Below are 26552 nucleotides of genomic sequence, written 5' to 3' on the forward strand. Positions count from 1 at the left end.
TTATACTCGTGCATATGCGAGGGTCCCAGCAAAGACAAAAATGCTGCCAAAGACCAGGATCGAGGTGACGCTGCCAAGAATGAACAGGTACACCCCAAAGGCATTTCTCCTCGAGAAGCCTGTGGCTCTGCTGATGGCACTGATCCCCTTTTCAAACAGCGGCGCCATTGCCAGCGCCACAGAAAATCGCAGGGGTCGCACAAAGTTCTGAATCGTCCAGAAACCTGAGATCAGCAAGCAAAGCACACTGTCACTCACAGCACACTCTCGTCCATTTTCTTGAGGAGAGCTCTTCTCAACCTTGGCATCAAATAGTGCCCAACAGGTGATATCAGTCATGGCAGCCATTGGTGAGACCCATTGATGGCAAGAGCTGCTCTGTCATCTGTAAACGGCGTACATTTCTGCAAGAGGGCTGTTGAGCATGTGGGATTGTGAGCCACCTGCATAGAAGGCCAGGAAGGCTTTCCATTGGCCGGCCATGAGCGGTGACTTGCCCACCTGCCGCACAAAGGCTATCCAAGCCACTGCCAGGCCGGTGCCATATGTCAGATTGCTGACAAAGCCATAGGAAGCTACCGCTCCAAGCCCTGCACACAAGACAATGCTTTTCACCGGACAAGCACAATTTGGTCCTGAGAGTTCTCACCGGATGTGCATCTGGCATGCACTGTGTATGCATCAAAGGGAGGCCCAATGATCCCAGATGGCTCAAGTATCCAGAGCTGCAGGGCCTCACCAAGCGCTTTGATGCGCTCTTTGTCGAATCTGTCTCCCAGGAAGAACCGTTTTATGCGGCCACCAATGCCCACTGACTGTGCTTCATCTGCTGAAGCTGTCTGATCTGGCACTATTCGTGGCTGTGATCCCTGCAGTGGCTCCTGTGCTGAGGCAGGAGTACCTTCCCCAGGGGGTTGGGAGAGGCGCCATTCTGGCGTGCCGCATGATATATGAACACACCGATGCTGCCCTCCTGTGGACAGGAGAAAACTTAAGCAAGGCAATTAAGTTTCTCGTGAGATACAGCATTCCCCCTTCGAATAAGAAAGTCACCTGGGTTCAACCGGTAGTGAAGAGGTTTTCGAAGCGGGATGCATGATCTGCGGTTAGACCATGTGATAAAGTGATTTTGCTGCACCAGAACTTCCATATTCGAGCCTTCTGCAGGAGTTTGACGTATGAAGTACTTGGAAGAGCTATGATACCCCACCAAAAGAAGAGATTGTCGGGTACTATCGATATGGTCAGAGGAACTAGAAGTGTTCGCTCGATGACATGTGATGGATTATAACCCACTATGCTGCAGCAGAAGGATGAATGCAATAAGCATTCGTCCCATGTTGCACTGACATGATCTGGTTGGTCACCTGGGGGACCGCAGGTTCACCCAGCTTCCGACCGGGGGAGCGGACTTTGATTTCTGGACCACACTAGATCATTGCCGTTTTGGTGAGTTGACGATTGGCGCCCGTCTTTGTCCAAAGCAGTGAATTCTTCATAATGCTGACCATATAATGCCAGTGGTTACATTGAGCATCTTGTGAAAGCTTTGATCAGGTTGACGGGTTTTCAAGATTGAAGTTGCCCAATTGGTGATGGCTTGCAGAAAGTTGGTGCAGCAGAGCTAGACACAGCCGAAAATTATGAGCATGTCTATCATAACCCTGTATAGTAATTTTTACATTGCAAATAGTTGACTGCCTAGTGCTCTGGCTTTCAGAGTTGCAGTTTGGAAGATTGATCATAGCAGCATACACAGTGCCGTGCCATTTGCCTTTGGGACGAGGCACGCATCAACACGTAGTGCAGTATTGGGCACAGATCCAGCTAAAAGCCGCAATCTCCAGTAGATCTGGCTAATAGCCAACATCTCCAGTAGACCTCTGTTTATATTGGTGTCTACCAGCATAAAGCTGTAATGCTGTCGCGCAAAACTATGTATGAGCTCACTTCCTGATTCTTTCACCGTCATCCTCCCTCAGCAGCTGCTGCATGCGTTCCAGATCTTCCATGACAGCTGCACGCGCAAGCTGCAGGTAGATGCGAGCAATGCACTTCTGGCCTGCCCGATACACCACGCAGTCCCGCAGCCGCCCAGAAAGCTTCCCGCCACCTCCACACAGTACAGAAAACACCTCACGCGAAGGACTGCAGAGCACCAGACAAGCAAATCTCCTGGTTGACATGCAGCAATTGTGGGGCATGACTTTCGCAAATCCTCAGGGGTGCGGTGATCTATGGAAATTCATCTGTGAAGTTTGTCTTTCTTAACTTTGCTGGGTGTTGGGTCTCGAAGGAGCCTCAGCCTGTCTGGTATGCACCAAAGTCTCTAAAACAATACACAGAGGGGCATCCCTGGCGGATTTGAAGCTTGCCTCCAGCAGAGAGATGTGCCTCTAACAGGCTCACATCCTCCTCCAGGGGCCCAGTGCCCTCAGGTCCCTCCAGCTCCACAAGCTTCACCTCCAGTAGGCGGACCAGAGTGGTCATGACTGCCAGCCTGAGCCCGGCGGCCTCCACTGCGCACATGCCAGCACATGCCAGGATCGGTCAGTCATGTGCTGAGCATGGGCTTGAGGATGTCATGCCCTGCTTTTATGAGGACTGTAGTCTCCATCTTTGGCGTGGCCGCTGCTAAGCAGGCTTGCAGCAACCTCAAGAGCTTCAGATGACAAGCAATCAAAGGCATGAAGAGCATGCAGCTAACCTGCACTGAATGGCTGACATACCATTGGACATAGAAGGCGCAGGACCCTGACTTCCAGGCTGCTCAGCTGCCTCTAGCTCCTGCAGAAGCTGCGGTGGCTCCATGACAAGCACCTCCAGAGTCTCCCATGCAGCTGGAGGCAGCAGCCTCTGCAGCCTGTCACCAGCATTCCCTTTCTGGCCCTGCATCAACACAACAGAGCAATATTCAGACTTTACGTTTGGACCACTTGCTGGCGAGTGCTTAATCCCACAGTGCAAATGGGATGGCAACAGCAAGTGCATTCTTAGTAACAGTCGCAACTCTATCATTGCATGTAGACAGAGCCGTGCCATCTGCATGGCCGATGTAGGTCTCCAAAGCAAGGGAGTTAGAGAGCCTGCCTTGGCATCCTGGGTGCCTCGGAGGCTGGCAGCTGGCAGAAACAACTGTGGAGAGAGGCCTCTTTGCTGCAGCAAGGCTGCTCGTGCCTTCAACAGCTCGCCCCATTCTGCTACTGGAGGCAGTGGACAGCGCAGCATGAGCATGTCATGGGGATTGTCATCCACTGTGAACCCTGCAATGTGCCAGGCACCTCGTTTAATTTTCGTTGCAACCTCATGTGCATCAACAAACTTTCACGCATGATGCGAAGTCTGAATTAAACTGAAAATGTTGGCATCTGTCAACAATGCTACGAATGGTAAAAAAGGGCTCACCATATAGTAGCAATAGCTCCTCATTACTCTTATCGCCATAATTGATGCTGACCTCCTCTCCAACTTTGGGAACATCTCGCCGCCTTGCCACCAAAGAGATGCTACTTGGTACTTCCTCCCCAGCCTGCACACAGGCATGCTTTGCATCCTGCCGTCTGTAACGCCAAATCCCATGTGAACAGCATAACATACATCGAGTTAGCGTCATGACTTTTGACTGCTTGTGAAGTCCATGGCACAGGGAGATCCACACAGCATTCTCAATGGACAATACCATCATGCATGCATTTATGCAAGCATTTACAAGAGGCAGAGGTGCCAACTCACTGTGCGCGCACCAAAGACCGTCCAGCGGCAGGGCGCTGAGAAATGATGATTGCAGAAATCTAATCCTGGCACAATGCCCTCCTGAGCCAGTCCCCTCCCCTCTGGGTCAGGGTCGGGGAATGTCTGCGCTCGCGACCTGATACACCATGAGCCAATCTTTATGCATGCATCATTTAGACATCACGAAGCCTGGTAATGCGCTGCCAGCAGCAGGCATGACAACCCTCCTTCCAGGATATATCATTGAGATGTCCATGTCTGCGACAGAGAGTGTGACAGAGCCGGGCAGGTAGCTTAGGGGCTGCACCAGAAGACTGAGTAGGCCCATCGGAAGTCAGAGATGGATCCCAGGATATCCTTGGTGCCATTTTCCTTCAAGATCTCCTTGCATAAGGGCTCCAGCCGCTTCCACGTCAGCTCAAGGTTTTTATTGAGGATCCTGCAATTTGGCAGAGCTTCAAGCCAAACATACGCCACATGGCAGAACACTCTTTGTAAGGCAGCATCGCTTGCTTGATTGCAGGGTACCAGCATGACGCAATCTTATGTGTCTACGAGTCAGGCTGCAGGTCGCCCATACATGCCGGTTACTGCCATTTGTCAAATTTCTTGTCAAACAAAAGGATTCATTGTCTCCAGCTAAATCCATAGACTCGCCTTGCTGCATAGTGCAAGGTGGTTCCCTTGAGCTGCAACAGCTCTTCCTCAGAGTAGTGCAGAGGAGTGTCGAAACCGGGGGGCAGCAATGCAAGCCACGGTGCCAGTGAAGACGCCTGCTCAGCATACGGTGTTATTCAGAAAAGCCCCCTGCCATTTTAGGCTCCCGAGCAAGTGTACATGGCAGTGAAAATCGGTATAATGTGCTCAAGAGGTAAGACATGATCCACCTCTCCACGCAGCTTCTCCACAACAAGAAAGAGCATGATCAGCAGCCGCTCATCACATGCACCGCTTTCCAGCAGCTCACCATATATGGGACCAGTTCCTGTGCACCACCACTGCCGGTCATCAGCTAAATTGACTGAGAGATGAACGTTAGACATCAGGGAAACAACTGACTCTATCGCTCTGCACATGCTTCAGATGGCCATGCATGCAAGCAGTACCTGGCTGGGATGTGACCGAATTGGGAGTGATGGCAATGCTCAGAGGAAACCTGGCCAGCACAACATCCTGCTGCGGTCTGAGGAAACTCCAGATCCAATCCCGCCATGAGCGCAGCTGTGCTGGCCTACTTGCCAGCTGCACGCCCAACCCCGAACCCTGCATGCAGACCACCGTTGACTTCTGAACACTTCTTGAGCAACGCCATGACCACATGCACAGACAGTCCTCACAACGCAGCATTGATGGCCTCCTCGGCCTTTGAGTCTTTAGTCATGGGGCTGTGCTTCGTGCGGGATTCAGGACCTGTACAGATACACACCTCTGACATGGGTGCAACGTCAATGTCATCAATCTGGGCTCCAAGGCTTCTCAGCCATGACTTGAGCTGCTGGCGGCGCTCCTCCTGTGAGTTTTGTTCCTTGGGTGATTCTGCAGCATCGCAGTAAGCCGGGCTAGTGCTACTCATCAACAAGGCACTGCCAGCAGTTCCCAGCATGCCTGCTACAAGCATCCACCTGCGCATCAATCCAAGCTACCTGCAACCATCTCTAAGCAAGAGATCTGAGCATGTTGTTTGCACTTGGTTCATCGTCGATAACATGGAGCAGTTGATCTAGGTCACCTCAGCATGGATGGATCTTCCTCATGGAATATGCTGGATCCTGAGAGGGCTGCGTAACAGTGCTTCTGTGCTTGTCTGATGAAGTTCTCCCCCTTTGAACCTCTCAGTAGAGCAGATCCGCGGAGGACTGCCCTCCTTGCTCCAACGCTCATCGTGTTTGTTCCTTCTCACTGTCAACCTGATCGATCACAACATCTCATAATATGTTTTTGTAAGTCTCTTAAAGATGAATTCCAGCCCGAGTCGTCTCTTATCAAGGTGCTGAGCTCGGTACTGGCGTCGGTTTTGATATGTTCGACGGCTCCTCGGCAGGTACGAGGTATGAATTTGGACAGTCTTTGCCTCAAGGCGTCCAAAGGCCCATGAACTCTCTTTACCAACGCTTTACGCAGAGAGTGAAATGTTCAGAGCCAGAAAGAGTTGAAGATGTTGCACGTGTGGTCATGTGACTGCACGTGTGACCCTTGGGGTCTTTGGGGTACATGGGGAAGGGCAGGTTCTAGCAGTGCAACCTGTAACAATATATTTTGGACACCACACACCTTTGTGAAGGTGCAGGATTTCGCAACTCAACTTCAATCAAGCGCTAGCGGTACTGTCAGCGCTGCAACTTGCTTGAAGCTAGCGCTCCACACAAACTCAGGTCGACCTCAGGCTGTGCCTGACTCGGACATTCATAATGAACCGCAACAGTTTCATGAGTTCCTGTGCCCCGCTTTAACGGGAGTGCTCAGATCAGGCTCCCATTGGATGCTGGCTCAGGGTCAAAGGAGCTCTTAAAGTCTGTCTGCACAGGTAACGGAGGCCCCCGGTCGCCGTTTACTGCAGGGAATGCATCAAAGCTGCCCCCCAAGTTCCCGCTCGCAGCAGCACTCGCCGCTGGCGGTTGTGCAGCAGCCTGTGCTGGCAACGCTGACCCTGCAACAAAACACCAGAACACCGGTGCTCAGACGTAAGCCCATTAAAGGCCTTGAAGCAAGACAGAATACGTCAAATTCCCTTGTCCTCAACATGACCTCCCTTCCTATCAGATTCACAACCTCTGCAACCGCAGACAGAAGCGTGGGACAGTGCCTGAAGCAATAACGAGCTGCTGCCATGGCTACAGCATGCGCTGCATGCCAATGGTAGGTCACGAGTGGAGCCTCGTCATACTCGCAGATGTCGTCCAACTCCAGTCAACACCAGTTCAGCCGGCCAAAAACCAAAGTGCTCACCTTGAGCAGTGCTGGCAGAGGGCGCAGGGGCTGGGGCCGCAGGGGCGGTGCCACTGGCAAGCTTCTTCTTGAGCGGGGGAGATGCCTTGGGAGGCGCAGACTTGAGCCCAGTCAGCTCCGCAAAGGGATCGTGCAGCGATGCCTCCTTCCTGTTGAACGCCCTGCATGCGCCACAACACAGCTTGAGCATTACTGCCACAGAACCATGCAACAACCTTAGATTGAAGAGGGCGGTCTGTCTCCTTTAAGCTAATGACAACAGTCAACGGTTGCAAGACAGTGCACAACAGCCAGTAGATGAGTTGCAGGGCAAGAGGGGTCAGAGTGAAGTTACCCTGGGACAGGGGCAGGGTTCTGAGGCAGTGCTTTGGGAGGTCCCAACGGTGACAGAGCGCCCGCTCCGTTGCCGAAGCCGCCAAATTCAACCGGGCCCGAGGGCGTGGGCGCAGGTGTGTAGCTGCTGGGTGAAGCTCCTGAGAAACTGGGGGCGGCTCCTGCCCAGCCATGAGGAAGCTCCATGTCAGAAACACCTCCATAGCAGGGGTCTGACATCACCGTCTGCAATCTCAGTTCTAGTACAGCACCGGCACAGTTGAAGCAGCGGTTATGTGGACAGTGTCCTCAATTGACAGATAACACACAGAGGAAGCATTGATGCTGGCTGGGATGCCTAAAAAGGCAGATGCCGCGTGGCACAGCGCACCTGAGGGCACCTGCTGGAAGGACGCGGCGCTCCCAAAACCGTCACTCGCGGCCGGCTGCGCGAATGCGCTGCCGCCAAAGCCGCCACCGCCGCCGTTGCCCGCCGACGGCCCGAAGGGATTGGCGCTCGGGCCGCGGCCGGCGGCGGCCGGGGAGGGCGCAAAGATGTTGGCCTGGCCGTTGGAGGAGGCTGCGGAGGAGCGCAGGCCGTCAGTGGTGGTGCTGCTGAAGGTGGAGGGTGCAAAGGGGTCCGCCGGTGACGGGCTGGCCGATGGGAAGGTCGGCGCGTCGGACAGGCTGCATGCATATCCCACAGCTAGTTATTCTTTTGTGTTTCTGGGGTAACAGCACATCTTGAGAGTCCCTCCTCTTCACTGGCGGAGCACACTGCTTGCATGTAGTTGGACGGGTGTGGACGGGTGAATCAGAAAGCACTTGCAGGGTTCAGCCGCATCATCATCAGCGTTGTGTCACTACATTTTGCAAGTTAGATTGGTAATAGATCCAAAGTAGTAGAGGTAATGATATCGACTGTGCAGGGAAGGGCGGCACCTGGAGAAGTAGTCGGGCTGCTCCCCAGGGGCGCCGTTGGAGCTGGGAGTGGCTGCAGGCATGGGCGAGGAGGAGGCCGGATCGATGGACAGGTCCTCGAAATTGAGCAGGTCCAGCTGCGGCTTGGACTTGGCTGCAGGGTCCGCCGCCTGCATGCAACAAGCGTTGAGCATATTGCAGCACCACGCAAGCATCAAGCCCATGCATGGATGGTGCTACGATATTTTCTGGCAATAAGCATTTGATGGGAACAAGCAGGCATCCATCAGGATTTAAGAACACTCGCCAGCAAAGCTCCGGCATGCTCAGTGAAGTTTAGCCTGCAGACAGGATCAATGTAAAATGGGACATCAGAGCAAAATATATGGTTCCGGGAAATGCATGCATGCCTTATCAAATGCGACCACCATGCCCGGGTCGGCAGAGCGTGCGCTCAAGCGGTCATGGCTGGCATCTGCTCGTGTGCGCGGGTTTGTCACCTTGCTCCCTCTCCTCAGCGGTGGGCTCCTCTGCGCAAAATCAGCACAGTGGCAATTGGCATGCTGTGACGGCAACATCCCCTTCATAGACATTCCCAGCAAACCTAATACCATGTGCCAGATTCTAAAGGAACAACCCCAGATTACCTCCTCCTTGTTTAATGCTTTGCCGCTCTTGGAAGGACCATGCTATGCCTTGCAAGATAAGCTCTGTCAATCTTATAACCCGAATGCATCTTGCATGGCTTGCACGACCAAGCACTGTTGCGAAAACACAGGTGTACAGCGAGGTAGTGTGGGCACCTTCTTGGACTGGACGTCATCCAGGCATCTGGGGGCCTCGCGGGCGTAATTCTCCATCTGCACCAAGAAATCTGCAGGCGGGGGCTCCAGCTTGGGGAACTGGACCACCCTCTTTATGCTCTCTATTTGCTCTACCTCCCGATGGAACGTCTGCAGCACAGACCCCATACGCTCAGCACTGCCATGCATGCATGCGAATGTAGATAGCCTTGTCCTGTGCAGGCGCGCATGCCTACATAGAAGCAGCATAGACTACACTTTGTAACAGGGCTGGAGAGTAGTACCTGCAGGCGCTCGCTGGATACGATGGCCTCTTTGTAGATCTCAATGCCCTTCTGGGCGGACAGGTAGTCCATCTCAAAGAATTTGTCCGCCAGGTTGATGAGCCCCTCGCTGATGGCTTTGTAGATCTTGAAGCTCTCCTTCAGCACGAAGAACAGCGACCCCTGCTCACAGCCCCATAACCTTCAGTCCACTTCCCATATCCAGATTTCTGCCTGGGCACAGACCAGCCTGGGTTGCACAGGCTTCGGAGGACCTCGACATGAACAGCTTGAAGAGGCAATACAACGCATCCGCTGTCTGCTTCTATTTGAGTGAGGCGTTTGTAACAGCCTCCTGAACACAGACAAAATTCTGGACAATGATAGACTGCCGAAAAGACCAACGAGTCTCAGGTGGCTCCCAACAGGTCCCTAAAATGTAGCAATGATGACATGACATGATGGAAGAGAGGTGAGAATGGAGAGAGCTAGCGCCGCAGCACAGTGGGTACCGCACCTGGACAACAGGGTCCAGGGATGCAGCTCCAGTGGGGCGGCAGTCCACAAGGCGACCCAGCAGCCGCTGCAGCACCGGCAGCTGCCGCAGCAACTCCGCCGAGCCCAGCGTCCGCATGCGCGACTGCTCACCGCCCTGCTCTTGCTCCTGCGCATGGCCAGCACAACACACCCGTCACTTTCTAGCACACCCTGGAATGAAGTGATGTGCATCATGGTGGTACCAGTGATTGTAGCCTGCCCAAACGTGACATGTCGGACACTGGGACAGACCACCGGCAACTGACAACAGCAAAGTGGCAGAGGAAGGATTTCTCATAGCAAAATTTCCATTTATCTTCAACAGTCAAGCCCACCCTCTGCAATTGTCTGGCAACACTCCTTTTGGTCTTCCAACACATATCCAACAGACAATCAGAGAAATTTGTCTTTCGGCACCTGAACTCTGTGCAGCTTGGCAATGATATGCCAACACGCTTCTGCTGTCAATTGGGGCAAAGAGGGGTTTTCGGTTGCAAGAACCAGGGCAGACTTGCCTGGTAGAATTTGATGCTGGCAAAAACCTCCAGCTGCTCGTCCAGATACTTGCCATATGCGCGCACATACTCGCTGTATTCAAAGCGACCCTCGATGTTGGTTGTGTCGATGAAGTTGTCCATGTCCAGTATCCGTATCCGCTGCTGCGAGCCGCGCCGCGGCGGCGTTGCTGGCCCGCTGGATCTGCCCTCTTGCAGCACTGCCATGTCAATCTTGAGGAGCTGCAGGCAGCCACAACATTGTTGCAGACAAACTCGAGTCAAGAGGATCGCCGTTGTAGCACTGTAAGTGAATCAAAGCAGAGCAATGTTGCAGAAGGCGCGGAAGCTTTTGATTGGGTGAAGGCACATGGTGCGATTGTCACACCTCTTCAAGCCATGAGGTGTCGGCGTCCCTCATGAGCTGATGGATCACCATGAGTGCCTTCAGCGCGGTCTGCAATAGGCAAAGCCGGTTAATATCAAGAAGAGAGGAGCGGCTAAAATAACACTGACTATTTGAGTAGCATGGAGGATGGAGAGATCCCAGATTGAAATCTTGGCACCACCAGATTGGAGCGCACCAGCCAATCTGTTGCCTTCCTCAACCGCTTCAAGAGTTCCATCTTGACATGCGCTACATCCTGTCTGCTCCTCGAGACGTGGACTGCGTGCTTCAGAGCTGCACAAGTGCAAATAACCCGTGAGTCAGGTGAGGCTGGAGAATTGTTTTAGCAGGGAGCACACACGAAGTGATTGGGACCAAGATGGTAAAGTAAGGGGTGTGCACTCACTCCTGACATGCTTCTCTTTGGGGACAACGTGAAATTGTGACGTTGTTGCCTTGATGATGGCCACATCGAGATCCTGCAGAGTTACATAACAGAGCAAATCAACTTCTGGCCCTTGGACAAGGCAAATCTGTTGGGCTCAAGGTCACCCTCGTGACATGAATACGTCTTGCCAAGGGTTGCAACGAGTGTCACACATGTCTTTCACACAATAGTCACGCATTTGGCCCTCTGCATAGAAACAATGTTACCACACATAGTCATGCCGTAATCCTTGTGCAAAGTGGGTGAGACTTTGAGTGCTCTGTGACACCATCTCACAAACATCCTAAAACTGTCATCGGACAGTTGAAGTAGATAGGAGGGCCGAATAGCGCCAAATCTGACAATCAACCGCTGAAGGGTGTTCCCCCTCGAGTCCTAGAGATGTGCGTAAAATCGCCAGCACCCAGGCAGGCGTCACTCACATGTGTTTCTCCACGGCTGACTGAAGCACTTGCGAGAGCCATCTTATCGTTTGCGACCGCCATAAACTTCCGCGTCTCCTGCTTCACCGACTGTATGGCTGTTAAGTTGTCCATACTGCTCAGGCTCTATTGTCCTGGACAAAGGCTGCGATGTATTTTTTAATATATGTTCGCTCTATTGATGCACTTTACTGGAGCATCACTCGATGTTTCTGGCGATGTCCTGTGGGCATCAATGGTCAATGATGACTCTCTTCAGGGATTATATTATATCCTGCCAGGAATGCAAGGATCGCCAGGTCCACGTCATCATCATCATTGCTCTCATGTTCCTTCTTTTCATCCAAACTCCCTCTTCCTTCAGTCCATTAAGTATTCTCACGAAGAATTAGAAAGACGTCTATAAGACACACGAAGGTGCGTTTCAAAAGCCACCCATCCGAAACGAGATCGTCCATTGTGAGATGTGCCCACTTCGCAGATTGTTTCTCCAATCGATTTCAAGATGTCGATAAAACGATCATTGACATTGGCTTAGTACACCCTCTTCTTCATTTTTTATTTTTCTTTGTGCCTAGTACTGAGGACGTGTAGCTCATGTCCCCAAGGACTTGCCTTGTCTACACACAAACAGCTTGCCCCTGGCAAATGTTCCAATGTTTGTACAGGCGATGCTGGGAGTGGTAGCAGCAATCGAAAGCAGCACGGCAGCCAGACTGTGCTCGTGCACCCAGGCATCCTCTAGCTCTAGCTGCTCCCTGGTGTTTCCAGCTAGGCAAAGCTGTTTGTCAGCTGTCAAACGGCAGATGAACAAAGGAAGACGAGCTGGTAGGGCCAGCAGATGCCCCAGAGCCAGCGCAGATCTGCAAGATGTCATTGTGGGAGGTGCAGTTCTCACCGCAGTAAGCGCGGCACTGTACAACGGTTTAAAGGTCAGTACCCTGCAGATTATTCTTTCTTTACCCTGTCCTGATCAGCTCTACCTCTTGAAGTCGCAAGACGTTGCACGGATCACAGGGCGCATGCTAGTGCATGGCTATGTGGCGAAACACTTTTTGTATCCCTTGGAGTGGATAGATCCGTTGCTTTGTGCTTGACGGTGTATGGGGTGGTCGAATGTGCTCCTAATCTCAGCAGGATTGCATGTGCTTCGTGGCAGGGAGATCCTCAGGTCTGTGACTTGTGCCAAGGCGTTGGGGGAGCCAAATGCTTTGCATGCGAAGGTGCAGGAACACGGGAGGTGAGTCCCCATGCATGATCTGCTGGATTTCTGTCGTTGTGAGCTGTCAAATTACTACGTCGGTCTGTGGTGGCAGTGCATTTTATCAACGGGATGAGAAATGCGGCTCAAGCATGTGCATGTGCTTGCCAGAGTCAGGAGAAGAAAGGAGTGACGGGACAGAGACGAGATTTTGTTGGTCGCGTTGCCAATCCAAGCGCATGCAGAGTGTGTGGGGGCGCCGGCATGAAGTTGTGCAGCAAGTGCAAGGGTAGCGGCTACATTTGATAGTTGTTTTGGCGCTGAGTGGGTGGGAGAGTCAGAGGCGAGCTTGCTGCTAGAAGATCTGTGATGATGCGGTAGGACCAATATTTTTCCTAAGCAGGTAGAGGCTGGCGAGTCTAGTGCACGTGACTGCTGAAGAGCTGAGAGAAGAGAGACATGTGAGTTTGTTGCAAAGAGCCTTGTTGAGATGCTACGGTGAGATGGATGCATAAGCCAAGATCAATGATGCCATCACAGTGGCCTACAGTAAGTGAAACGACAAACCGGTAGCTTTGGTGGCAAAATAGATTAATGACAGAGTACTATCGTACTGTCTATTGTTAACATGCAAGCATGCTTGACTTTGGTGGTCTGGACATGCATTGTGGGAGAGACGTATTGGCAACAGAATGTTGCGGAGCAATCTTAGATTGCAGGATACTATCATATGAAGGGGAATTTGCAAGACCAAATTTTTGGAGATTGTTGGCGTCTTGGAACCTGTAAGTATTCACATCACCTGATTTGCATGCCAGTGAAGCTGCCTTTATGGAGTGAGATAAATGGCATGCAGGGTCCCAGCTGAGAGCTCGAGCTCCCAGCCAGGTAGCAGATGTAGTGGCTGCACGCATCATGCGTCAATCTGAGAATGGATGCTCTTGATCATTTTACATGCCATGTCCACATGTGCACACTGCAAGGGTCCTACTCAGGTTAGGCACTAGCCCCAGGTGGTCATGATATGCCTCACAGCACCATCACATCAGTTGTTACATCTTGTCCTCTACAGTAGGATAGGAGTGGTAGAGGAGTTAGGTAATTTACATGCACTGTCTCTCTGACCATGCATGCCTTTTGAAGTAGGGACCTGAAGAGGCAACTAAGATTTCAAGACTTGCCGCGCTGATGCCCCAAGCGTTCAAGTCGGTCTCGTCGTCAAACCTGACAATGTGAACTGATACCTTTCAGAAAATGCACGACCCTGTTGATTGTGACGATGGAACGGGTGAGCGATGAGGGCTAGCTGAAGAAGCTGCTGCGGCAAAGCCTACCAGGAGCCCCCCAAAGAGCTGAACCAAGAGCACGCCTGCGTTCAAGATTGCCGAGTCAACTGAGAAGGGACCGAGGCAGGAGCATCTGGAAATTCTGGAAGCCTATTACGGTTGGTCCCGCAAGCACCATCGTAAGCTACGCTCTGCTTTTTCACCCCTGTTCTTGACGTCGTTGCTGCAGTCAGAAATCAGTGCAATGACAGGTTTGGTGCGTTTATCTGACCCGATCGTGCTCGCTGACTGATCATACAGGAATTCCTACAGTGAGACAAGCATGCTTAGCTTCTGTGCCATCTCGTAAAGCTTCATCTTTTGTTGCACTGCAGCTCGGAAAGCCAATCGGGGCAGCCATGGGACAGGACTCCAATGCCCGCATCTTGACAGGAATAAGCCAAGATATGGTACTGGAAAACACCCCAATCAAGCAGCCAGGAGCCAGGCGGAAGGTGTCCTGGTGAGCAAATCTCAGCCGCACCAACAAAGCCTCAACTTAATGCATGCATGCATCGTAATCATCTTGCAGGACAGCTCTTTGGACACAGGATCGGAATTCATATTTGTATTATAAGTCGTCGTTTGTCTGAGAGCAGGGGAATTCCTCATTATGTGCCGCTGCCAATGGAGCCGACAACCATTACCAACAAGATCCGGCTCTCTTTGAGGACAAGGCAGAAGCAGTCCTCTTTGCTGCAGCCAGTTTGCCCAGCTGATCCGGAGGTGGTCATGGATGCAGCAGGAAATGCAGGTGAGCAGGCCTGTCATGGCTGGCAATGCTCTTCGTTCCCTGGCAGAAAGGCAACATGCATCCCATGGTAGGATTGATATTCAACATGGTGTGAGTGTCTTTCTTGTCTGCAGCATTACTATGGTGGCTTGTGTTTGATGCCCAGGCAAGAAGGGAGGAAAGGGGTGTGCTTCAGAAGATCACCTGTTGAATGATGCTGACGCATTCAACTCGCCTCAGTGCGCTCAGCCGGTAAGAATTATCTTGCAATTTGAGGCTTGCATGTTTTCCCTTGATGTGCATATGACCTATGCATGGCTTCAATGGTGCGGCGCATCATTGGTGACCATGCAATTTGGGGATATAGCCTCATTATATGTTGGTATTGTGTGCAGGAGCCTCTGTGGACAGCAGACCAGGAGAACACTCCTCGCCTCGCAGTGACCCCTCCTGTACAGCGCAGGCCATCCAGCCTGTTCTACGCCCAAGCAGACAGCACCCCCCCAAAAACAGGCGCTGCAGCCCACCTTGGCGGCTGCCAGGCTGTCAGCAGCCAGCGCCGCGCCACTCCTCCGCCTGAAGCAGCTCAGCAGCAAACCACACCAGCAGTCCTTGCTCCTCCTGCCAGAAAGCCGCGGCCTCTGCTGCCCATTCAGGAGGACGCAGAGAAAGAAGCAACCTGCGGCACCCCGCATGCAGGCGATGAGATGCGCGGCCGGCAGCTGCACAGGCCCAGGCCGAAGGCTGCCAAGAAGCTCTTCAGCCACATGTCAGATGCTCCACCGGACGCAGCACAGCAGAAGCTGCATCGCCCTGGGTCAGCCGGACTGCTGCATGCTGGTAAGATGCCAGCTTTTGGTTAGATGGCTTGTTGCACCATCCGATCTTAATCAGAATCCATGCTGATGCCACATCTCATAATTGACATGGTTCTGATGCAGGTGGTGAAGAGGCGGTCGACGAGAGGGAGGATGAAGACATTTCAGCCCCCAAAGCCACACCCTGCAGACACACCAAAGAAGAAATGAGCATTGCTGGCAAGAAGGCAAAGCGTTCCAAGCAACGAATAATGCAAGCCTTGCAGGTACGAAGGCTAATCGTACACATCTTACCTCTTGTTGTCATACTGTCATCTGAATTGTTGGGTTTACAGGGAGCTATTGTTGCAGGAGGGCGGAAATGTTTACGAATTCGATGCTGCTTCCCCGAAAGCAAGCAAGGCAGAACCAGACTGGCTGGTTGCCCCAGCTGGCAAGAAGGTATTCTTCTGCTGCCTCATTCTTGATCTGTTATCTTCACTTCTGCATGCAACAAAATATGCATCTGAAATTGTCATCAATGCAGGCAAGGCAAGGCGAGCCCAAAGACAGGCTTGCTGCAGCTAAGAAGGGCAATCCATTTGCTCCCAAATCTGCTAGCAAGACACCAGCAAAGCGGACCACTCGCTCAAATGTAGGGGGTCTGTTTGCTCGTGCACATTCCGCTTCTGACATGCATGCTTCAATGTTGGACACTGCGAACTGGATGCGTTCCTGCAGGCCAAGTCCAAGGCAGAGCCCTCCAAGGATGAGCCCATGCCTGTGCATGCTGCCGCTGGGCCACGTGCTCACCAGACAGTACCCACATGGGCCAATGACCAGGTGTGTTCAATCCGACAGTTACCACATCTCTTCAACCTGGTAAAAGCTCACATCACTTGTGCAGTGATGTTGCATGCAGCATCTTTCATGCCATGAGAAGCAACACCACAATGGAGTAGCAGCCTGCATCTTGAATTAGGAAAGTAATGATTTTATAACGAGCAGAAGTTCATGTTAATGTGCAACATGTGCATTCAGGGTGACAGCGACGCCAGCGAATTTGACAGAAGCGACGGCTTCACCCAGGCCCTGCAGAAGCTGCAGGATGCTTCCCAGGCAGTCATGCGCCCGCCTGTCTTGGCCGCACAAGCACATGAGCAGCCCACATGCATGGTACAAGGAGTCAGCATGGCGCCTGCAGCGTCCACAGAGGTCCCCAGTGGACCTGGTGCCAAGTCAGGCACTGATCAGGCGAGGGTGAACGGCGACACAGCAGCTCGGAAGAGGACTGATGATGTCAGCAAGGCAAAGCAGGCTGCAGCAGAGCATGCCAGAGGTGCAGAAGCACAGACAGAGGCCGAGTTGCTGGCTGGGACGGACAAGAGAGCCAAGGCAGGGGCTGGCAAGGGCAGCAAGGCAAAGGCCTCTGGGAAGAACAAAGGTGCGGAGCAGAAAGCAAAGGGCCAGAAGAAGCAGAAGGCTGCCCCAAAGCAGATGGCTGGCGGCGGGTCAGACATGCATGCAGATGGAGGCAACGCAGCAGAGCCGCCTGTGGACAAGCCTCCAACCCGCAAGCGCCGCAGGCAGGCTGCAGCACAGGCCGACAAGCCAGAAGATGTGGAGCAAGATGAGCCCAGGGCACCCAAAAAGCCAAAGGTTCAGTAGACCCCTGGCAGATTTTCACTTGATATTTTGATCAGCATTGGAACGTCCCTCGTGCAATGCATGGCACTGATCGAGTATCACCTGTCATGCAGGGCCGCGCTGCCAAGCAGAACGCCAAGGCGGCATCAGAGAGCGACATTGAGATTGACCTGGCATCAAGGGAGAATGTCATGCATGCAAACGGCAGCCTTCCTGCAATCCTGGGCCATGTGCCACAGCTGGTTGATGAGCCAGAAGAGGCTGCAGATGACAATGATGCTGACGAGGGCTCAGAGCCTGAGGGCGAAGATGAGCTGCTCAGCCCAATCCCAGACCTGCCAACCATGAACCAGCCCTCCAAGCCCCAGAACACACCTCTGCTTGCCGCGATAAAGAACACAGCCAAGTGAGCCCTCTGCAGTGTCCTGCAAAATGATGTCGTCATTGCAGCTATAAAGCAACTCTGAATGAGTGCATTTATTTCAGACAGTGTGATGTGCTTGCAGGGGGAAGGGCAATGCTGAGACTCAAGCTGCCATTGGAAAGGGGATGCAAGCCAAGCCAGCTGCAAAATCGCGCAAGTCGGCAAAGCCTGCAGGTACTTTTGGTAGCCTGCCTGCCCTCACACATTTGAAGCTCCAATGGGGGCTGCTTGCAGTTGAGGTGACCCTATCCTTTGTGTCTTCCACTGTCTATCCTCATGCTCATGTCATGCGCTGGCAGGTGGGCAGCGCAAGGCAGCCAAATTTGCTACATTCGAGGAGGGAACTTCAGATGAGGATGGAGACGGCCTGTCTCTGAAAGCCGTCGCGCAGCAGATGACAGCTGCCCTGAGCCCTCAGAACGATGCTGACAGGTGCAGCTTTCTGTAACCTTCACCTTCATGCACACTCCCATGGATGTTGCTCCCTCTGAGTGGCATACCAATGATCTGAAGCTCGTGATTTTTATCGCTACCGGCAAGATTCACTTTCCTGGTATTTTCATGAATGCTGTTGTGTGACTGAGTGGCGTTTGCCATGACCATTTCAATCAGAGCACAATCATGGGTGCTGCTTTTTGTGGGTATAATCCTGGAGTTCCTGCAGTGACCAGCATTGGATTATGTGTGGCTAATACACTTTCCTGAGATTCTGATGAAAGTGGTGTGATGTTGTGTGCTGCAGCGATGAGGAGGAGGGCATGGCAGAGGTGCAGCTGCTGCTGAAGCGAGTCATGGCCCACAAGAAAGCCATCAGCCGCAAGAAGGAGATGCGGATCCTTCAGGTGAATAATTTCCCCGTGAAAGCACTGCGCAGTGCTCATGCATGTCGCTCGTTTCGGGTACATCCCTCACTACTCTCAGAAATTTGCTAGTAACAAATGTGGAGATCACCTACTCCACTACCCTGTGATTGAGAGGGATGGCTATGCGGAGGGGCCTGTGTTAGCGGTGGCCAAGTGCAAGCAGGTCACAGCAATTTGAACATGGTCGGCAAGATAGGTAGGTACAATTACAGCAGCTGCCATAGCTACAGTGAGCAGATTAAGAGCAGCTCCCGGCCAATCCTGGGCTACATGACTGACGAGCGTTCTTGTGCCTGCTTGCAGGATGCGCAAGCAGAGGTGGACGCAGCAGTGCAAGGGCAGCAGGCAGCAATCCTGAAGGAGGAGAAGGCATCCGAGGCAGCCATGGCAAGGGTACATACCCCTTCATTTCCACCCAATCCCCTTCAATATTGAGTTATCCTAGTACAGAGGAGACAGTCATGCTTCTGCAGGACATATAGAGTCAACATGCCTTTTACCATAAGCGGACGCACAAGAATAAATTGCCGTTTCAGGCGGACAATGGAGGGAGGCACTGGCAGATTGGAGACCAGGCCTTGTGATTTTCAGTCGGCTCCTGCTGGCTCATGTTGGGCCGTGAGGATTCATATCCAACTTTCGGCAGGTGGCTGTCACATCTGAGTTTGAATCTGCCGCTGTGCTGGCAGGGCGCAGCGCAGCACAGTGCGGCCCTGGAGCGGCACCAGCAGCGGCTGCGAGGCATCCACGCCGCCTTTGAGGCCGCAGTGTCCGCGGAGTGGGCCGAGGTGCAGAAGACCGGCAAGCACCAGGCTGCATTCCTCAAGGTGCGATCCCCTTCATTGTATTTCTTGAGGATCCCTAAGGCCTCAGATGACCCCTCATCTCTAAGTTGCCCATTGAGGTGGGCAGCCAAGTGGGGCAATCACATCACATGCAAGGCAGGAATCAGTGCCTCTTGAAGTTGCTGCAGATGCCAAGCCCATAACCCATGTGACTTTGCATGAAGGACAGATGGCATGTGCTCGATCATCCCGCCAATTGCCAGTCTGTTGCTAGGTTGACGAGTAACATTTTTCTTGTGTCCTTGTTCTACTGCTCTGCTTGTTGTGAGGCAAGCCGCTAGCGCGTTAATCGGCTGTAGTACTGTATCAAATGAGGTTGGCATACAGAAGGCTTGTTTCTTTCAAACATCTATCTTCTCGTCTCTGCTGCTTGTGCGGCAAGCGGATTTGCCTGCAAGACAGCTGATCAGATATCTTGGGGGCTCACTCTCATCTCATCGTATCGACATCAACTTCCTCCCATGTACACTTTCTGGAAGACTCCTGATGAGCTGGGTCCCATGCAGGAAGCGCAAGCCGCACAGCGCAAGAGGGCGGCGGCTCACAAGCGCCAGCTGGCAGAGCTGGAGCAGCACACAGCGCAGATCATGGCGGCCACAGAAGCCAAAATCAAGGCGCTGCGCAAGAAGGCCGGCAAGATGACCAGCCTCGCACGCGTGTTGCAGCCGTTTGCCAAGGCCCAGACATCAGACACGCCCTCTGTGTGACTCTGATCCTCTTGAGGTTGGCCTGTTAGCCCCAGCGCATGATGCTTACTACAGCATAAACGGCACGCGATTAAATTGTGATGAAGTCCTGCAGCGGTTTACCAAGGCCCAGACATCAGGCACGCCCTCTGTGTGATCCTGACAGTGGCAAAACACTGGTGTGTGCAAGCTCTTAACAGCGAATAAGGCGTCAGCATGAGATTTCCTGGCCATCTGGTGCTTGCCAGCGCTGCTTTCAATTTGACAGTGTGCATGAATGTATGGCAAGAATCAGTGTGCAAGGACCTTGCCAATCCGTTGCCAGATGTCTGGGCCGCCTAATGATGCACATGTGAACAGTGCAAATATTTCAAACATGCAAGCTAGAGCAACCCTGAAGAACACTCTGCCAGGGCCGTGGTTTTAATTAATGTGTGATAGCTGTTGTGACCAATTTACAAAGTATCAAAGTGAGCTGCAGTTGATGCTGCAGCATGAATATGCATACCCCTGGTATTTCAGCCAGAGTAGTCAATTCCCTGCGCTGTCCGACTTCAAGTTGTCGTGCATCTGCCCTCGAGCTCGCAAATTCACGATCAATATTGAGGGTGCCATTGCAGTTGGATGGGGAAGTGCTGTACAAAGAAACCTCCCTTATAAGAGACAGGCACGACCTAGCCAGCCGCAAGTGAGTGAATTTCAAACCCAGTATCCTAGATGGCTTCCTCGGCAGCTGCCTGCGACTCCGAGGAAGCTGCCCGCCACGTCAATATTATGGAATGAAATCGAAAGGACCTAAAATTCACGTGTTAATTGGGCATTGTGCAATGCATTGAGTAATGTAATTCATTACGTAGGTGTATTTGCGAGCTATGCCTCCTCTAACAAGTGCCGTGAAGGCAGTTGCACGGGGCAAGCTAACAAACTCAGATCGCATCAGCCGTTTCAAGTTGTAGGTCATAGCAGTCTTTCTTAATGCAGGTCTGCGTGACCTGTGGGGCCGAATATCCCGGACCGTGGAGTTGCTGCAAGATTTGCCAAGATGAACGGCAATACGTCGCAAAGGGTGGTCAGAAATGGGTGGACAAAGAGGACCTGCTCAAGCAGCACAAAAACATTGTAAAAGAGGAAGAACCTGGTCTGATTGGCATAGGAACCAACCCAACGTTTGCCATTGGCCAGAGGGCGCTTCTCGTACAAACAGGCATGTGCCATCCCTCTGGTGTCTGAAACTGCTTGCTATTACATAATCATCCCCAAGGTGCGACACAAACGCTGGAACAGACGCTGTAGATCGTCATCTGTAACAAACCTCTTCTGTCACAGGGGAAGGCAACCTGCTTTGGGACTGCGTCAATGTTCTGACAGATGAGACCAAGGAGCAAGTGCGCAAGCTCGGGGGAATCAAGGCTATTGCCATTTCGCACCCCCACTTCTACACTGGCATGGCAGACTGGGCAGCTGCATTTGATGCAGTTGTCTACGTCCATGAATTGGACAAGGAGTGGGTCACTACTCCCAGTGGCCGCATACACTACTGGACAGGTGCATCCTGCCTCGCTTGACCCTTGTCAATGCTGCGCCAATCACACAAATTGCTCTCTCACAAAGCATTAATTTCTTGCTGCAGGACCCTGATGCAGATTCACAATTACAACAGGCTTGCTTTGACAGCATGTGCTAGGGACCCTCCCTTTGAAGTCCCCCTAAGAAGGATCCTTTTCTTGGCAGCAGGATCCTTGTGCTGAGATTGTCTACTGCAGGTGATAAGCTGGAGCTGTTTGGAGGCCTGACAGTGCTGCGGCTGGGCGGTCATTTTCCGGGCAGCGCTGTGCTGCACTGGGACAAGGGGTGTGAGGGCCGAGGCATCCTCTGCACAGGTGCGCCGTCTCCAGCGTGCAACCTGATCTTGGGCAATCATTCTTTCCCCGTTTGGAAACCCTGCTGTAATGTTTGTCCATGAATGGCAGGCCATTGTCATGCTGACAGCCAATGTGGGTGTCAATGTGAGAGGGGTGTGGGGACAGTGCCCTGACATGCAGGTCTCATTTGCGTCAGGTTGTAGTTGTGCCACGCGTGTGCTGGTGTTCTGAACTTTTGTCACGTGTGTGCTGGTGTGCGCAGGTGACACAATACAGGCCACTCCAGGGCAAGGGTGGGTGAGCTTCATGTACAGCTACCCCAACTTAATTCCCCTGCCAGAAGCACAGGTGGCGCGAATAAGGGACACTATCCAGTCGTGGCCATACCAGTTTGAGCACCTGTATGCTGGTTGGTTTGGCAAGGCAGTCTCCTCAAATGCGCGGGCCGTGGTGCTCAGATCAGCCGATCGATATGTGGGGATTCTTAATGGCACCCTACAGAAGCGATTCTTCTGAGCGTGCTGTGCTCAGCAAATGCGAAGAGGTGGGATGGCAAATTGACATGGCTGCAGAGGCAGACGTTGTGTGCAAGACTTCCAACTCATGCACAAAAGTGGGGTTTTTGGCTTCAGGGCCACATGACTGGCTGTGACCTGTTCATGAAGATAGGCACAGACATGCAGGGAGAAGAAGTCGAAATGTCTCCAGAGCTTTGATTGTGAAGCTGCAGGGAACAATTTACACAGCTAGATATTGCAGCCCGGAAGTTCATTATTTGAAATTGAAACTATTACAGCTCCGGTGTAATTCTAAAGCAGGGTGGCAGCTCGCGAGTCTGGCAGATGCCACTGGCAGAACCATGAATAAGTCTTGAAGGCAGAAAAACAATCCACCCTACACCGTCGTGGGCAAGACATATCTGTACAGTGATGCCAACACTTTCTATATTAATCAACTGGCATGCAATGCAAAAATCTTCATGGGAGCTTTAGCTCCAAATCCGACAAAAAATGGTCTGGCAAAAGCATGAAATGCGCTCTACTCTAAATCTACAGAGATACTAGTTCTGCTTGTGTGTATTCGGTCGGATGCCTCTGAAGCGTCCTGACCCAAGTCTGCTTGGTCTGCAACTCTCATCAACCCACTGTGCAATGCACTGTTGACTTCCATGCAGATTGCAGTTTCCCTTGCCCTTCCCTCTGTATTGGCATCTATGTCACTTCTGTTCTGACAAGCCCGATGCTATTCCACAAGCTACAAAGCTACAATTTATGCTCATGAGAGACAGTGCATTCTCATGCCAGCTCGCCCTCTCCAGGACTCTCCCAGCAATCGTATGATCCTACATTGTGATGACCTGAGAAACATGTGTCCGGTAAGTGATTTTTTGCATAATTTCACCGTTCCCCAATCCCCCTGAAGCCCAGCGCGCATCAGGGGATCAACCCAGCCTTGCACCTCAACGGGAAAGGCCTTAGGGGTATCTCTATTTAAGAAGTCACATGCTGCATATGAACTTTGAATTCTGCTCTAATTCTGTCGACTGCACACCCAATGCTGCACTTCTGTGCTTGCATGCCCACAAACCCACGGTTGCATCATGTTTCACAGAAGACTGCGCAAGCCTGCAGCGGCAGCAGGGGCAGCTCGGCTGATGCAAGGACCACCTCTGGAGACCGTGCCCAGCCACATCAAACGCGCAGCCGAAATTGCACTCCCAGCCAAATCAGGCGCTTTGACCAGAACCGGAATCATTACCAAATCAGACAATCCACCATATCAGGCAGAGAACCATGATCAGTCCAGATTAGGTGATCCGCCAGATCAGGCAGACATCCGAGGTAAGCCAAATCAGGCGATCAGACGAGTCAGCCAGAATGCTGGTTGGCGGCGCTCTTGTCCTGCAACGAGGCGACGTTTGCCGCCGCCGGCTGGCTCAAGCCGCCGCCGAAAGCCGCCTGCGCAAGCGCGGAGCCGATGGCTGCCAGAGGGTCGGCGGGCTGCGCGGCCGCCTGTGAGCCCTGCACACCAATACCACCAGCAAGATCAGCGGTGACCTCCCAAGTTTGCCATTAATGCCCATGTACAAGTGCTTGCTGATACAGAAGGATTGTACACTCCTCTTGGATGCTTGGCAGAGCTTGCGATTAGCAAATTTTGCCATCTCAAAGTGCATATCGTGGTGACTGCCTTGAAGATGACAGATAATGCATGAAGTCTCCTGTTTAGAGCTTTTTACTCAGCAGTTTCATCGCTTTGTTTATCACAATAGATCGCATATAGAGGATTGGCATCAAGGGTTGAGTGGGGGATGCACACCTGGGTGGCAGGGGCAGCGTAGCTGATGCCGGGGGGTCCCTGGGTTCCCCCGTTGCCCCCGAGGCCGGGAACATTGATGTTAACGGTGGGCGGTGAGGGGGTTGCCTGGGGAATGGGAGATGCCACGTACGCGCCGTTGGTCTGGATTGACTTCTGAGCGTTGCCCACATCGCCTGCTGCCCTCTGCACCGCCTGTTCCAACACAAAGCGTTTACATATATCAGGCTTAGACTCTGTTCAAGATTTTTTTTGGAGGCCATCCGATTGCATTCTGTTCCTGACATTTTAAACCGGCATGCTTGGTCTGGGGGGCCCATGCGCATGCCAGGGCCCACCAGAAAGACACCACGTCATTCGCAAGCAAAACTTCTTAAACATCTTCAGAATTGCTGAAGAAAATTGCCCACTCACCACCTCTACACCCTGCGACCCAGACGAGTATATCCAGTATCAATCCATCAAATCAGAAATGCCAAAGACAAGCCTGGCTCAGTATCGGGGGCCAAAAGTTGAAAAGAAATGAGAAAAAGAGCTTCAGCTGGAATTGAACGCGTGCAGCCCATCTGCATGGCCTGCGCGGCCTGGCCGACGCCACGGCCGCCTTTGCATTAATGGCCCAAAAAGGAAGGAAATAAAAGGGAAAAAACAAGAGGAATTGAACTCGGGCAGCCCACCTGCATGGCCTGCGCGGCCTGGCCGACGGTCTGCAGGATGTCGCCGGTGCCGGCGGCCGAGCCGGCGCTAGTCAGCGCCTGCTGCGCGCTCGCGAGGCTGCCGGCCGCCTGCACCACTGATCCGATCGTGTTGATGGTGCCCTGCGGGTTCGGCTGCTGTGGGCCGTCTGCGAGGAAGCAGAAAAAGGGGTCAGCAAATTTACTCGCCGTTCTGCTCTCCAGGCTGTGCGGCAAGCCCTCCTGAGGGGCAAGGAAACGCGCACCGAGAAGATCATTTCGAAGTGATTGTGTCTGGCCTGCAGAATGGGCGGCGTGCCTTCTGCATGCCTACAAGTTATCTATCAATCCGAGATACTTTCCCCCAGAATTGATCAAATGGATCAGGGGCTTCTGGGCCTTGGCTAGCCGTGTCAACACGTCGAGTGCGGACACATCTGGCAATTCTATTGTTGCTCTTGGTACAGTAATCTTGACGCCCTGTCATCATGCTAGTCATTTGCGACATGCGCCATTCCAAACGGTGGTAAAGGAGAGGAGACTCACTCGCGGGAAGCTGGGGTGGCTGGGGTGGCATGTTGGGGTTGCCCGGCTGCTGCGGCTGCTGCTGCTGCTGGGTGTTGGATGATTGCGCAGCGGCCTGGCCGCTAGGGGCCTGCCAGTTGTTCTGCGCGGTCGGCTGCCATGTCTGTGCTGCAGGCGCTGCCTTGGGCGCCCAGTCATTCTGCTGGGCCTGAGAGTTCTGTGCCTGTGACAGGACCAATTTGTGAGCACAAAAATTGGGAACTTTTGAGAGAATTTGTGAATTGTTCGCTTCTGAAGGCTTCAAAAGATAGCAATGTGAAAAAGCTTGAAAATTAAGGTGGACAGTGAAGGATCACGCTGTTAATCTGCTGCAAGCATATTGGAGCAGCGGAATTACACAGCACTGGGCAAAAGAGCATGCTCGTTGACTACGGCTATGCTAAATTCTTTGGGCGTGCTTGCCCAGATACCATACTTGCCTGAGACCTCCAGAATCGTGCTTTGCCGAGCGCATGCTTGAGACTCCTGATTCTTTAAAGTTCAGAATGCCCATGAGGTGATCAATGCAGGTTGGCTCTCTCACCTGGTTTGAAGCGCCATTGCTGTTGCCGGCTGACTGCAGCTGAGTGGATGCCTGGGCAGGCGGGCTTTTCACTGACCCTGGGGTGTTGGGGAATGCTGATGCCTGTGCTACCTGTTCATTACAATCATCGAAAGTGTCAAGTGAGAATGCAGATCAAGTTGTCTTCTGCTGTCCCTCCTTCTTTGCAAGGTGGTCATGCATCCGGTGTCACAGGACAGAATTTGTTGCAGGGCACTCAGGGTCAGTTTATATCCACAGCGGGGATGTGCTACAGCTGGAAAAGGCATTTAAGTCTCTGGGTGAATGCAAGAAGATGATTAGCAGTTAAAAATGACTAAGCACTTGTGGGCAATAGTTTACCTGTTGGGCCATGTTGGTGAAAGTGGTGGCAGGGCCTTGAGCCACCTGCTGCTGCTGCTGCTGCATGTTGGTGAAAGTTGTGGCGGGTGCCTGTGCCTCCAAACAGACCGCCAGCGTGCCAACTGCCAGGAAGAGCAGGCTGAGCACTCCTCTGTATGCGAGGCCCATGCCTGCAAAGAAAGAAGTATATTTTGGCTCACTTAGCTAGACGCACAAAAATCTGGTTGAAAAGTTTGAGCAGGTGCACCAGCACGAGCACTGAGGAGAGACAAGCACGCATTCACGTAATCAGGCAGTGAGCAGGTGAATAAGACTTACTGGCTAGGCTGTGCTTCTTTCTTCTGGAAATATCCGTCAGAGCAGCCGATATCCCTGCAGTTCAGTGGCACCGCAAGGCGTCAGGAGGTGCAGCAAGGAATATATGAAGCGATGTGAAGGAAATCCA

The 26552-nt window shown here is 52.6% G+C and overlaps 5 protein-coding genes across 5 annotated transcripts; 2 read left to right on the forward strand and 3 right to left on the reverse strand.

The window, feature by feature from the left end:
* COCSUDRAFT_64435 (hypothetical protein) lies at positions 1-1281 on the reverse strand (the record flags this gene model as incomplete). Its single annotated transcript, XM_005650808.1, has 4 exons — positions 1054-1281; positions 740-973; positions 444-590; positions 1-224 (listed from the first exon to the last, which is right to left on the reverse strand). Exons 1-4 carry the CDS (start codon positions 1148-1150, stop codon positions 1-3), a joined length of 702 nt encoding a protein of 233 aa, XP_005650865.1. The 5' UTR covers positions 1151-1281.
* A 4910-nt stretch (positions 1282-6191) lies between these two features.
* COCSUDRAFT_58860 (hypothetical protein) lies at positions 6192-10634 on the reverse strand (the record flags this gene model as incomplete). Its single annotated transcript, XM_005650809.1, has 12 exons — positions 6192-6379; positions 6679-6839; positions 7013-7172; positions 7382-7677; positions 7933-8081; positions 8340-8441; positions 8715-8864; positions 8999-9160; positions 9495-9641; positions 10057-10251; positions 10397-10465; positions 10593-10634. The coding sequence occupies 12 exons, from the start codon at positions 10632-10634 to the stop codon at positions 6192-6194; spliced, it is 1821 nt and encodes a 606-aa protein (XP_005650866.1).
* Positions 10635-14151: 3517 nt separating this feature from the next.
* Positions 14152-19808, forward strand: COCSUDRAFT_39444 (hypothetical protein; the record flags this gene model as incomplete). The annotated part of the gene is made up of 15 exons (XM_005650810.1): positions 14152-14255; positions 14392-14546; positions 14692-14777; positions 14921-15365; positions 15467-15609; positions 16064-16165; positions 16364-16766; positions 16851-16981; positions 17083-17375; positions 17476-17567; positions 17693-17825; positions 18136-18235; positions 18560-18649; positions 18946-19083; positions 19608-19808. The coding sequence occupies 15 exons, from the start codon at positions 14152-14154 to the stop codon at positions 19806-19808; spliced, it is 2616 nt and encodes an 871-aa protein (XP_005650867.1).
* Positions 19809-20609: 801 nt separating this feature from the next.
* Positions 20610-23653, forward strand: COCSUDRAFT_64436 (Metallo-hydrolase/oxidoreductase). The gene is made up of 4 exons (XM_005650811.1): positions 20610-20991; positions 21114-21332; positions 21551-21667; positions 21912-23653. The coding sequence occupies exons 1-4, from the start codon at positions 20763-20765 to the stop codon at positions 22163-22165; spliced, it is 819 nt and encodes a 272-aa protein (XP_005650868.1). The 5' UTR covers positions 20610-20762; the 3' UTR covers positions 22166-23653.
* COCSUDRAFT_58863 (hypothetical protein) lies at positions 23518-26275 on the reverse strand (the record flags this gene model as incomplete). The annotated part of the gene is made up of 6 exons (XM_005650812.1): positions 23518-23670; positions 23969-24160; positions 24643-24809; positions 25186-25387; positions 25748-25858; positions 26108-26275. The coding sequence occupies 6 exons, from the start codon at positions 26273-26275 to the stop codon at positions 23518-23520; spliced, it is 993 nt and encodes a 330-aa protein (XP_005650869.1).
* Between the last annotated feature and the right edge of the window lie 277 nt (positions 26276-26552).

This window comes from Coccomyxa subellipsoidea (assembly GCF_000258705.1).
Source record: "Coccomyxa subellipsoidea C-169, whole genome shotgun sequence".
In the NCBI taxonomy this organism is placed as follows: Eukaryota; Viridiplantae; Chlorophyta; class Trebouxiophyceae; family Coccomyxaceae; genus Coccomyxa; species Coccomyxa subellipsoidea.

Bases quoted from the DNA above. Each gene is read 5' to 3' on its own strand.
- COCSUDRAFT_64436 (XM_005650811.1), top strand. From the start codon at position 20,763: ATGCAGGTCTGCGTGACCTGTGGGGCCGAATATCCCGGACCGTGGAGT. The intron at 21,333-21,550 runs GTGCATCCTGCC...TGTCTACTGCAG, and splicing joins CCGCATACACTACTGGACAG to GTGATAAGCTGGAGCTGTTT. The intron at 21,668-21,911 runs GTGCGCCGTCTC...TGGTGTGCGCAG, and splicing joins CCGAGGCATCCTCTGCACAG to GTGACACAATACAGGCCACT.